Source organism: Crocodylus porosus, unplaced genomic scaffold (genome assembly GCF_001723895.1).
Source record: "Crocodylus porosus isolate Cpor-Errol unplaced genomic scaffold, CroPor_comp1, whole genome shotgun sequence".
NCBI lineage: Eukaryota > Metazoa > Chordata > Crocodylia > Crocodylidae > Crocodylus > Crocodylus porosus.
Window position 1 is genome coordinate 40,338,874 of NW_017728886.1, and position 13,209 is coordinate 40,352,082.

The 13,209-nt window shown below is 43.0% G+C and overlaps 1 protein-coding gene across 1 annotated transcript in view; it reads left to right on the plus strand.

Annotated features, from left to right (window-relative positions):
• The window catches only part of CDK14 (cyclin dependent kinase 14), a 506,952-nt gene that overhangs the window by 242,862 nt on the left and 250,881 nt on the right, over nucleotides 1-13,209 (plus strand). The window contains exon 6 of the mRNA XM_019530589.1: nucleotides 7,103-7,197. Coding sequence (XP_019386134.1) covers nucleotides 7,103-7,197 — 95 coding nt within the window. The remainder of the gene's footprint in view (nucleotides 1-7,102; nucleotides 7,198-13,209) is intronic.

The following is a 13,209-nucleotide window of genomic DNA, read 5'->3' on the forward strand; positions in this document are numbered from 1 at the left end:
TAGAGTGAGTAGCAAGTGGGGGCAAAGCCTGGCAGGGGCTGCCCTCCACACAGGCAAACCCTGGCTGGGGTCCAGGTCATAGGGTGTGGAGCCCTGCAAGCCCTGGCCGGGGTGTGGCCACGTTGCCCACTCTCTGCTCAAGTAGGAGCAAAACACTGGCAGGTATTGCCCCCCACAGCGGGGAGTGGAGGACAAGCCTGGCAGGGGCTGTCCCCCAGGCAGATTAGGGCTGGAGTCCCATGTGGGTTAGGGAGGGCTGTTTAAAGCTCCCCTTACCCTGGCCTCAGCATGCTGGCCCCAGGCTGGGTGGGACCTGGCTATGCCCCTCTGCTTAGGGGAGGAAAGTCTTACAGGGCTCTTTCTTCCCTTCCCTTTGGCAGTGGCAGGGAGGTGTGCTCTAGCATCTCCCAACTTCTGGACGGAGCCACAGACATGTGACTGCATTTCAAAATCAGAAGTGAATTCTGAGTTCAGTTGCTTCTTGGTTCAATCTGCGCAGTTTAGACTAACCTGCAGAGATTGAATCGATTCAGCCTCTGGCTTCTTTGCTGTCTGCACTTAGCCCGAGAGGTTGTGGAGCCAGTTAGACAAAGCCTTGGCTGGGATGATTTATTAGTTGGGTGGTCCTGCTTTGAGCAGGGGATTGGACTACATGACTCCCTGAGCTCCCTTCCAACACTAATTTTCTATGATAATATGATTTTACATCAGTATATATATAGCTGGTGGTAGAACTGATTCTAAAGTCTGTTAAATTTGTTCTATTACTTATTATTTTTCGTGGACAAGGCAGTAAGTGAACCTACAGCAGCCATTTTCTAGTTCTTGAGGTCTATAGAAACATTGATGATCCAGAAAAGTGGGAGGATTAAGATGATAAATGAGAGGTGAGATTTGGGAAGAAAGGAAGGAGAAGAGCGTGCAAAGAACTTTAAGGCTATGTTGTCAGTGTATTTAATTTTAATGACCCATGTAGGGAATTTAGCAATAAACTAATGGACAATTGGAGGAGGTAAGACTCTGAGATGACAGCCTGAACAGTAAAGTCTGACAGAGATCATAAATACTATTACAGTTCTGCTGAGCCTGTATGGAGATATTTGTTATGCTCCCAATTTAAGTGTCAGTGTGCGTCAATGGTCAGTCAGAAAGATGTAAGAGCAGAAGTGCAAAAAGCTCAGCTATCATGTGTGAATGTTTCCTTAAATCTGTGGGAAGTTGTAAGAGGTTTTAATTAGAAGTGTGGGATTGGTGTTTAATTGAACGCACTTTACTTACATCTGTAAGGCTTTTTGTAGTAAAATATTCCTTTTGTTTGTTCACTTCTGTCAATTTAAAAATATTCTGTATGTGTAGTGGATTTTTACCTACTATGTGTATAGAACCTCAGGACAGTCTTCAGGTTATAAAATGACTGTGCTATGAAAATTATACTGTGGTCCTCCTTGCTGCTTCTACCTAACCAGAGTTACTCCCTTCTGTTCTAGCTTCTTGTTAAATGCTATAAGTTACTAACAGTGGAAATTTCTGTTCCTGCTCTTACTACCAGTTCACCTCTTGTGGGTTCAGTGACAGCACCTCTTTTCAAATACCTTCCCTATTAGTATGTTCCACCTCTTTGTTGATTCCTTGACTATAAGTTGTCAAGGGGCAGGAAGGCAGTCTGGGGAAGGAGACCTGAAAGATGTCTGTAGGGGGTCATTCGGCTTATTTTGGAGACGCATTAGAAGTTAGCCTTTCCCCCCGAAGGCTAAAAAATTCACCTTCTAGGCACTAGTGGTTATCTTTGGTGATACTCCATTAAATTCTAATAAACTCTGAGGGTTAGCTAACGTCTTGAGTGATAAAGAAATGTCAGGCTTTTTAAAACTATTACTACCACAGTAACTAAATAAATAATGTAGTTCTTCACTGCCTGGGAGATTGCCCAACATGCAATTTCTATAGGTGATCATGACCTCTCTGATAGCATGTTTAATACAGCTGAAATAGTGATATTGAATTTTCCTGCTATCAGTATGCATGTCTTCCCACCCCTTTGATAAACTTTGCGAGCAAGGGGGGGCAAAGGCAGAAGTATTAGCCAAGATTTTTTGTAGCATTCCTCCCTGACTCTTCTGTTAGGGGCCAAAAGTTTCTTCACCCTTTGTTCCATATGCCACAGAGATATTCCTCAAGGTCCAGAAGTCTTGTAATATGGTAGAACTGAGTGGTTTGTAGGGTTGGGTGCTTTGGATCCTGTGTAGGTGTGGATGTGCAAAGTACCCAGCATATTTACAACTGCATCAAACCATTGCAGATGGCAGGTGAGGTGCTGAGTTGGCTGGAAAATGTTGCACCCTTGGATTTAAAAGCCACATTTAAATAGCTGTGTGGCTTGTCCTTGAGTCTGCAACCTGCTGCTAATTAAGCAAGTTGCAAATCATCTGAATATGAATAGTCAGTTCTACTGTATTTGTAAGAGACCACAATTATCTGTGTGGGGGGGACTGACAGTAAACTTGCTGTGTCCTTCTGCTTTCTAGTAGTATGGTTCCAATGTCTTGTGCTACAAGGGCACTGTTAAATAGGATGAGGGTAGTGATGTTTTAAAAGGCAGTGAAATCTGTCTGTGTTTTTTTAACCTTGCTATGGCAATCTTTTTTGGGGAAACATGGAAGATGATGTGTTTTCTTGCACTCATTTGAAGCAGTTCATATTATTCCTCTGTGGATCCCAGCCCCATGGAATACCATTTCCAGGATCATGGAGAATAAGTATGCTATGAAAGTATTTCTGAACCTCCTCATTGCACAGCAGTGAAGAGCCTGCATGCAGAGGTTGGGGTCACAATTTGATGTTTCATTATTTTACTAAACAAAGGGGCTAAGGGAGAAGAGGTCAGGTAAATCACCATTGAAACGAGTCATTTATTGACATTATTATATTTATTGTTCATTTTGTTGTGGTGGCTTACAGTCTTTTTCAGATGTATACATGAGCTGACAAGACCCCAATGATGGAGTGATATTGGTGACAACATGTGACTTGTTAGGACATATTGCTAAAATCTTGCAGTATATAAATTAGACATTGCAATGGGGGAGAGGGAGATCATAAGTAAGTTCAGTAGATTAATGTCTGTCATTTCTCCAGAACCCTGGTGTCAAGAAATGTGAACGAACATTTCTTTTAAAAAATAAGAAAATATTTCTCTATTGTCACTGTCTGTTATCAAGGCTATGGCAGAAGTTGCACATAAACTGATTTAAGTGATCATAAATTGGTTTAAAACTGTAACAGGACAGAAGTTAATGCACAAAAGCCACTTTCAAAATGGCCCAAACTGGTTTAAGATAAACCTGGATGGATGTAGCTTCAGACTTAATTGATTTAGGTCAAACTGATTTATTGAACTTGTGTCCCAGATCCCCTCCTGATTGCAGTTAACTTAGTCCCCCAGCATCCCAAGATGCTTTGCAGCCCTGGGCTGTGCTGAATGCTCCTGCAGAGCAGGGCTGGCCCTGCCCCAAGCTGTCAGATCTGAGGAAATAAAGCCTCTGCTCCCCAGCCTGCTTTCTGCCTGTCAGCTCAGCAGGATGGGGACTGGGTAGAGGAATGGACCCCCCAGATCCTCCTAGCACCCCTAGCTGTTTGCTCCCCCCCACCTGTAGCCCAGTGAGCCAGGCTGTGAAATGCTCAGGTCCAACCCCTCCCTCTGGGGAGTGCACCCCCCGCCCCTGGTACCGGCCTCCCAGCCATGGTCTGCCCAGCACAGGTGTAAGCACTCACTGGTGGGGAGGAGCTTTTTGCCCTGCTGCAGCTAGAGCTAGGTTGGGATCACCCCAGCTCTGCTCCCTCCTCAGCTGTGGGTCTCTGAGGAGGGCAGGGGGTAGGAATGCACCAAAATGGCCTGTCACTGGATCCCTACTCAGGGTCTGCCCAATGCCCTGCTACAGCTGGAGCCAGGCTGGGATTACCCCAGCCCTGCTTCCTCCTCAGCCAGATGTTTCTGATGTGGGGGCAGGGGATGGGAATGCAGCCCCCCAGCCTGGCATCAGTCCCCCACCTGGGGTCTGCCTGATGTGGGCTGGAGCCATATTGGGATCACTCCAGCCCTGCCCTCTTGTCAGTCAGAGGAGGTGGGGGCTTCTGAGATGGGGATGGGTGGTGGGAATGGACTGGCACCCGACCCTCACCTGGTTCCCACCCCCTGCCTTCCCCTCAGAGACTTACATCTGAGGAAGGGACTGAGCTAGGGCAATCCCAGCCTGGTTCCAAGTACAGTGGGGTGAAAAGCTCCATGGTTGGGGGTTTGCCCCCTGTGCTGGGGAGGCCCCAGATGGGGCTCCAGTGCTGGACCATGGGGGTGCATTCCCACCCCCTGCCTCAGAGGCCTTCAGCTGAGGAGAGGGCAGGGCTGGGGTGATCCCAGCATGGAAGACCCGGGTGGGGTTCCAGTGCCAGGCTGGGGTGATGGTGGTGGTGGTGGTGGGGGGTGTTCCCATCCCCCACCCCATCCAGCTGAGGATGGGGCAGGGCTGGAAAAATCCCAGTCCTGCGTCAGCTGCAGCAATGGGGGCTTTCCCCACCCTGTACCGACCCTGGCTGGTGGGGGGCAGTGCATTCCTCCCCAGAGGTGGGGGCTGGGGAGAGATTGGCTGCTAGACACATGCCTCCACCTCTTTGCAGTGGAGGGTAGAGTCAACGGACAATCAGGCCTAAGCTATAGCTGAGCTGGGTTCAGCAGCCTTAGGAGTGCCCCCAGGCTCCTGGCCTCTGCCAGTGTAGGCTTCTGCCTGTCTTGGCTACCCGAGCACTGAACGTCAGTTAAGTAGATTGGTTCAGTTTACACAGCTTAGAAAAACCTGCAAAGTCTGAATTGATTTTGTCTTGGGTTTTTGGGCCTCTGTAAATAGCCTAAGAGTTAATTCCATCAAACCTATGCATGTGTGTGTACTTGTGGACGTAGGGAAATGTGATGGTATTAAAAGGGATATACCCAGAATATAAACTTAGCTTTGGCTAGAGAGCCACTTTGCTACATTTGCTATGAAAAGAATATGTAATTTTGGAGACAAAAAGTTCTTAGATTGTAAAATGAACATGCACGTTGGATTGGCCAGCAGTTAATGTTTGATTCACTTAACAAATGTTCTTTGAGTGATGCATCTGTAGTCTGCTCTTACTCGCTGCTGCTTCTGGCCTCTGAGCAGAATTGAGTATGACTGACAAACTGGAGAAACGCAATGCTGCAAGAGAAGCTCATGATCCTAAGGAGTTATCTACACACCTCTATTGGACCAACATAGAAAAGCACTGTCTGCTCACTTGCTTCTGCTCAGCCTGTCCTAATCCTAGAAATGTAGTATTATAAAAGGTGTGGCTGTGGATATGTGCATCTGAGACACAGGGACTGGGCAGTGGCTGTGGGCACATGGTTATGGCTGCTCTAAATGGACTCCACTGCCTATTTCTGGTATCTGGTGTGTTCTGACTGGGGATGAATGGGGGAAGTGTGTTTCCCAGCAGCACTCCCAGAAGTGCAGATATGCCTTTAGGCTTTCTCATCTCAAGTGTGCTTCTTGGTGTGTGCTTAAGGCTACTCTAAGGCAGCTGCACTAACTCATTTCTGGGATTTCATGTGAACTGACTAGGAGCCTGTGTGCGCTTCTCAGTGGCTGTCCCAGATGTGGCAGGGAAACGGTGTAGGTAGGGCCTAACAGGTGTTGAATGTTGAAGCTGATGGAAGTAGATGCTATTTTAGCATTCCCTAGGGCTAGGCCATTGGCGGCTAGCTTAGAATAGTCTTGACAGGATTTGATTTTTATCGATAAACATAGATTTCACTTGTCATTCACAAACTGAAGGAAAACTGTATGCATCAGTAATCACTGAAACAAATAGAAAAGAGATGTAGAAAACAACAACCTGGGATGGGGGTAGGGAAATCGAGGACAGGGGGTACTGTGTATGCATGAGCACATGCCCACACGTATGCACAGGTGCATGGATGCATATGTGAGGAGGGGAGATTCCTCCCCCCACAGTACACGGGGGCTAGGCCAGGCATGAGCTCTGGGAACATGGGGAGAGGACATCCAGCCTGGGGTAGGAAGTAGCTGCTTGCAGCTTGGTAGGGGGCTGGCCCCACCTGGCAGGCATCAGTGGATGGGCAGCCTGGCTCTTTGACCACATCCTCCGACTCCTCTGAGCAGCACAAAAGCAGTGGCTGGGCCCTGGCACCACCACTATATGCCCTGGCTCAAGCATGTAGGAGCTGGGCTGGGCAGGAGCTCTAGGAACTTAGGGAGAGGCAGTACGTTCAGGGCAGGGTGCGCACGGCTTAGGGTGGCCACTGACGCATCCTTAAAATACAGGACTGCCCCTTGGTGAGGGGCTGCCTCCTTCAGCCAGTCAGCAGCAAGGGGGGGGGGGCCCACTGGGCCCCTTAGCCAATCAGCAGTAAGATGTGGGGCCACCACCTCACTCCCTCCTTCCCTGACTGGCTCGGAACCCCTGTTCTCCTGGCTGTGCACTACTCTATCTCTAGGCACAGCCAATAGAATCACGAGGACAAATGATTGACATGCATTTCCAGCAACAAACTGAAAAACAGGATGTTTTGTTGTCCGTTCCTTGTGCAGAAATGGACAGGGAACAGTATTTTAAAACAGGATGATCTGGTATAAAGCAAGACCAATGGCCACCCTAGTGGGGGTGCCCCCAGGGTACAGCTGCTGTCCCTGTCCTGCCCAGAGGGGCAGGAGGCCATGGTTAGTAAGGGGCCAGGCTGCCCCTCCACTGGTGCCTGCCAGGTGGGCTTGCCCCCCTAAGGGGCAGTGGGGAGCAGGGAAGTGCCTCCTGCCCTGGGCTAGGAGTGTAGCCCCGAAAATTTCAAATGATAAACATCAATAAAAATCGACAAAGGCAAAGAAATGCTGAAGAATATCAATCAATTATAGCCATCAAAATTATAAAAAAAAAATTTAAAAATTCTGCCAGTGACCAGAGGCCATCCAGTTAATTTTTAAAATGAACTTATTTTAATCTTTTGCTTTAAAATATTTTATTCTCTTTCAAAATAACCTGGCCTCTATAACGTGCACATTTTGTCTTGCAGCTTCTCTTTTGAAAGGACTGAAACATGCAAACATTGTGCTGCTTCATGACATCATTCACACCAAGGAAACATTGACACTTGTATTTGAATATGTGGTAAGTAAAGTTAAATTAATGTTATAGTTCATGGTCCAGGGTACACTGGAAATCAGTAGAAAAACCCTTATTAACTTCAGATCAGGCCCACAATAACCCATTGGTTTCACCAGGAGAATGGAAGGGTGCTGTTTTGTTCTGGAGTATACTAAAAACGAAAGACTAACTGCCATACCCCTGAATTCAGAGTCAGTTAGGAGACTAGAAACGCACATCAGGTCACTGTAATACTAAATTACTTTTCAACTGGTTTATCAGTCTGCTTTCTGATTGTGGCTTGTTTATTCAGTCACTTTCCTTAATGTCAAGGTGGGAAGCAATTTTAAAATAGCTGGAGCAAATAGGATTAAAATGTTCCACAGGTAATTTCTATATCAAAAATAATGTGATGAATTAAAATGGTTGTTGTTGTGACTAACTAGTGCATAGTTTCTGAAAAAGCTTCTTTAGTAAAAAGCGTCACTAAGAAAAGTCTGATGCATGCAATTTAGACTTCATAGATTTTTCCCCCTTGACTGGTGTTTCAGCTATTAATTAAAACTTCAATTTGTATAGTACACAATGTAATGAGCGAATTGTGTTCAGAGTATTACTTTCCAAAGTCTTGGGCTTGAACTCCTAATTAATCTTTCTACATTTTTCTAAGACAAACATATGGTATTTATGTAGAACTATTTTAGCATTTAACTGTGGAATCACACTATGTACCATCATAATTAGCCTTCCAGTTTTCACAGATGGATCTAAGAACATGTAATTTATAAGAAACAAATAAGTCTAAAAGAAATTTGACTTGAAATAGAGTATCTGCTATTGTATTATAGTCAGTAAGGTTCTGCATTTGTAACATGAAATGATTATTGTCTGTTTTTGTAACTGAGAGATACCGTGACTGATGTTACTATAAAATCAGTGACTTGGACCAATACTTGAGGAAGAGGGGTTATTCTTTGTAGCATTTCTTAATTTTTATATGATGAAGTACACTTTTTGTCATCTGAAAAAAACATTCACTTTGCCTATTGACATATAAATGATTTTAATGATCCAGGTATTTGGGTATAGTAGCATACAGAACAAGTTTCCTACCTAAGGTGTAGAGACATCAGCTTAAATCTGACGCATCTTTGTTTAAAGCAGTGATTCCAGTGTCCCTAGCTTCTAAACTGAATTAGCATTGGGATAGTGATTATATTTAATGTTCTATAATGGGAAATGGAGATTTATAGCCATTAATTTACATGAATACAGTGTGCCATTATTATATCAAATACTGTGTTTAGCATTGGATAATGTTTTCCGTGAAAAATTTAATGGAAGGTTTTGCTTTTCTTCTATATTAAAGATTATTTCGGCTTTAATCCTGCAAAAATATATGCACTCATAATTTTATGTAGTGAATAGGGTTGTAAAAGGTATATTCACTGAATTCACTTTTTAAATTGATTTACAAGGTACAGGCCTTAGGACTTGACCCTGTGATGAACTGAGCACCCTTTACAACTTTTAAGAAGTAGAGTGTACAGGACCTTGCAGACCTGAGGCTGTATTTTCTGGTTGCCAAGTTACAGCACTAAATCTCATAAAATCAATTCAGTAACAAAATAAAGTCCCTCTGGAGTACTAGTTGTGTGCTCCTGATGACCCACCCCTGTAAGAAGGTGGGTTGCAGTGTCTGCACCATATCCAGTTTCTGGATGGTCTTCAAGGGCAGCCCCACCTAGACTACTGCAATGCATTTTATGCTCAAGGTTACAAAGGCAAGAGAATTCAGGGGCAGTGACTGTCACAGAATTCAGGGCTCCAGTGCTCCAGTGGGATGGCCTTTGGCAGCAGGAGGCAACCAATGGCTGTGCTGGCACAATGCCTTCTACCTTGCTATTGCTGGGCCTAGATCCAGCCTGCAAGGAGCCTTGTGGTCTGAATCCAGCCGGGGGGTGGAGAGGGGATGAATTCGATTTGTCTGCAATGAGAGAAATTGGATTTGTGTCTAGTTTACTGCATTTGAGTTTGTTACACGAGTTGCTAAAGCTGTGCCATGCCTGCTGTTCCTACGTGTTAAAGTTCACATATTACTTTTAACAAGAAGTGGGGTTTCTCGTGCTGCTCTTGCTCAAATATTTTACCATTCTTTAGTACCTTATGTTGCTGGCTTGAATGATAACTATCTGATTACTCCAGAAGCAGTTGCATTCCTAGTATGTTGACTTGTTTCACAATGTTTTGAGTGTGTTTTATACAGGCCATTTAAAATAATTTAAGAGCAGTGTATCCCAAAGCAAATGAAAAATATTTTTAACTTAGTGGAAACATCTTTTACTTTTTGTATTCATTACTACTGAAAAACCTGTATTGTGGCTTCCAAGGTTGCAGATGCTAACAAAAGCCTATTCGCCAGCAGACTGTGATGGAGGAGCATGAGGGTTTGTTCCAGAGTTGTTCCCCTCCCACATAGGGCCTATTCCAAAAGAGTATATATGACCTTATGGGATTTGCCAGCTACAAAAGTCTGTGTATTGATACTGAGTTAACTTAGCTAGAGGAAAAGATGATTTTTTCAGGTGAGAACTGCAAAGCTATTTGAACAAGCGTTCACATCTGCTCTGATTAAACTTGGCACTAGCTGCTATTAATAGTTCATTTGTTTGTTTAAAGGGAAGGCAAATTCATCTGTGAACATTTAAACTACTTTTAAAAACCTGCAGAAATGTAGCTACAAGCTTAGTATAATACAGTCTCTAAATGGTAATAATATGTATAGTATTACATGTACCAGTAATTATGGAAATACATTATCTGTAACTGGATGACTACATTATGTCTATACATGGCATATGAAAAAGTGAACTTGTGTAACAATTCTTTTTATTATGCTTTTAATATTTATGAACAAGAAATGTGAACAGATATATTTATAATTGAAAATATGATTTGTAATGAGTAATAATTATATTTCTGCCTCAACTATGCTATTAGCAAGAAAAAACCCCCAAACTTACATATCAGTGCAATTTAAAATCATGCATTTTGAATTACCTTGCCTATTTTAATCTGTGTGTGTGTGTGTTATATTTTTTTTAATTATTTTCATTTTAAAAAAAGTTAATTTTCATTGTTTAATTACAAGAGCTGAAATGTAGCTTGTTTAAGCAATGGATAAGTTTAATAAATTACAGTCATTCCTGTTTATATTTTTTCTGATGGCAAAAACAGGCAAATGTTTCTTGCCTGTCTGACATCAACATTGATTGGTAAATTCAACTACGTTGTTTGTTAAAATTAAAAGATCTAAAGTTTTTAAACTGACTACTTGCATTTAGGGTCAATATTAAGATACCTTAAAAGGCCCTAATGTAAGGAAATGATGACCACCTGCCATCTGAAAAATCAAGTCAAGCTTTCCAAGTCAGAGCTTCATAGAAAACAAAATTGGAAGAGAACTCAAGAGGTCATCTAGTTCATCCACTGCCCCAAGGTAGGGATAACTTTTAATGAAACTGTTCTTGACAGATATTTTTAAATCTGTTCTTCAAAGCTTCCACTGGCAATCTATCGTCACTTTACAACTTAGGTCAAACTATTATGACCTTTTTTACTAGTCTGTTCGTTGATAATAAAGCTAATATTTAATGGTTGACATGTAGTAAAAGCAACATAAATAGATCATGCTTTTCAGTTTTTCTTTGCCACCCCTAAAGGTCTCAAAGCATCTTACAGACAGTACATATTAGACTGTAATCTGGCCTTGGGTGTCTGAGATCTTCCGAGGGTCAGAAGAGCTAATGGTATTGGATAAGGCCTCTTTCCACTCTTTCTTTGGAGGGAGACAGAAATAGTTTCTTCCTCATCCACCCTCATTTGTACTGTGGTGGAAGAAAGAGGAGGGCAATCTTTTTGTATACGAGCAAAAGTGGAGAGACCACTGCCTAGGAGCTATTTGCTAGGGCTGTGCAAAGCAGGCAGTATTTGATTTGGATTCGGCCTGATTCGGGAGACAGCGGTTGGATTTGCTGATTTGGATCACTGTCCCAGTTTCGATTTGGCTGAAACTGAATCTGAAGATTTGATTCTGATTCAGAGAATCAGCGATTCGGCCATAGACACAGATTTGTATGTTTTTTTTCTACGTACCTCAAGGTACTAGATGTGGCTCATGAACGCTGAGATGGTGGGGCAAATGGAGCATCCCACAGGAGCAGGGGGGAGGGAGGGAGGTTCCCCACATGCTCGGTGGCAGACCCAGAAGAGGACCAGAAGTACTTCTGTTCCACTTCTGGGTCCACCACTGAGCATGTGGGGGACCCCCTGACACTCCTGTGGGATAGTCCATCCACCCCACCCTCTCACCTTTCATGAGCCATGCACCTTGAGGTGTATAGAAAAAACATAAAACCATGCCTATGACCGAATCATTGAATCTCTCTGAATTGATTCAGAGAGATTAATAGGTCTTCTGATTCCATTTGGATTCAGAGATTTGACCAATTCAGCGATTCCCTCCTCTGATTCAGTGATCCCCTCCTCTGAATCGAATCAGCAACCAGAGCTTCTCACAGCCCTGCTATTCGCCCCGTTGTGTGGGGCTGCAGAGCTGATGTTCTGTCTGCTATTAGAAAAGTCTCAAATCCCCAGCTTTTAAGCCCAATCTCAGCTCCTCCTCCTGTTTCCATTTCAGGTTACTCTTACTTCGTATGATACCGCTTCAATGGCCAAAAAGAAATTAGATCTCTGGAGGAGCAGGGCATTCCCAAATATGAGCAGAGGGGAAGAGTTCTTTGTCTGCTTTCACCAAAGAAGGGAGACCTGCCTTTCCTGTGTCTTTAAATCCTTGCCTCTAAGATCTGTACACTGATGGTTACTATTTAAATTACACCACCAAATGAAAGAGGCACAGAATGAGGCCAGAGGAGTAGAGGGAGAGGAAATCCTATATATGGAGCACAAATAATAAGGGAATACTGCTCTTGGGAAGACATTGTTTTTTCAAAACTTCTTTTAATGAGCAGGTATGAGACCAGAACCTGCTAATTCCCAAGTGCAGCCTGGTGATAGAAGCAATGGAAGTCCTTGAGGAAGTGAAATTTCAGACAGGATTTCTGTAGGAGGGAGAAGATGGAGGTGCAGTAGGAGTTGGTGGGGGAAAAAAAAGGAATGAAGTATGAAAAGTAGACAGTGCTGAGAGTGAGAGGATTAGGCACAGTACATAATTAAGGACTTCCATGAGGCCAAAAGAGGGTGAAGAGGGTGTTTCCCCCATTACAGACTTCATGGAATCTGAAGGGTTTCCATTGCTGTTTTCGTATCGCCAACTAAAACTAGAAGCATTGATTAAACCATTAAAACTCCAGCAAAGAAGGTCTTTTAGAAGTAATGCTGAAACCTTCTATTCTAACACTGTAAAACTGTTTTTACCTTAAGAACGTTTCTGAGAGTATCATCTTTACAGATGTAATGAATAATAGGGCCTAACAGTTCAACATTTCATACGTGCCTGACTTAAGATCCATCTATCTCTATATGCTGAGATTTGCTTTTTGTTCATTATGTTAATAGAGATATTTATAAATAGCTCCTTAAGGGTTGAATAAATGATTAATAGATGTTTTAATGACTGGGTAATCAATTGTAATAGTCTAACAGATCAGCAAGTTGTTTGTAATGCCAGTTATAACAGTTCATATTGCCCTCTACTGATGTTTTTATAACCCCAGTGAATATTACTTGTCTCTGTACTATGTTTCATGTCAATTACTAATTAAACTCTGTTATTTCTTAACCTTTTTATTAACTGTTTATAAATTTACTTAGTATAAAAATGTTACCCAAAAACTAAACATCCATGGAGACTCACTGTATTTACTTGAACATAAGATGACCTCCCAATAATTAGATTCTATAAATGGAAATTTTATAAATTTATTATCTAATTATTGGAGGTTTGCTTTGAATTGTTCCTCTTCACACTGCTACAGCAAGGAAAATAAATCTGGGGTGTTGGGTAGCCCGCTTGCT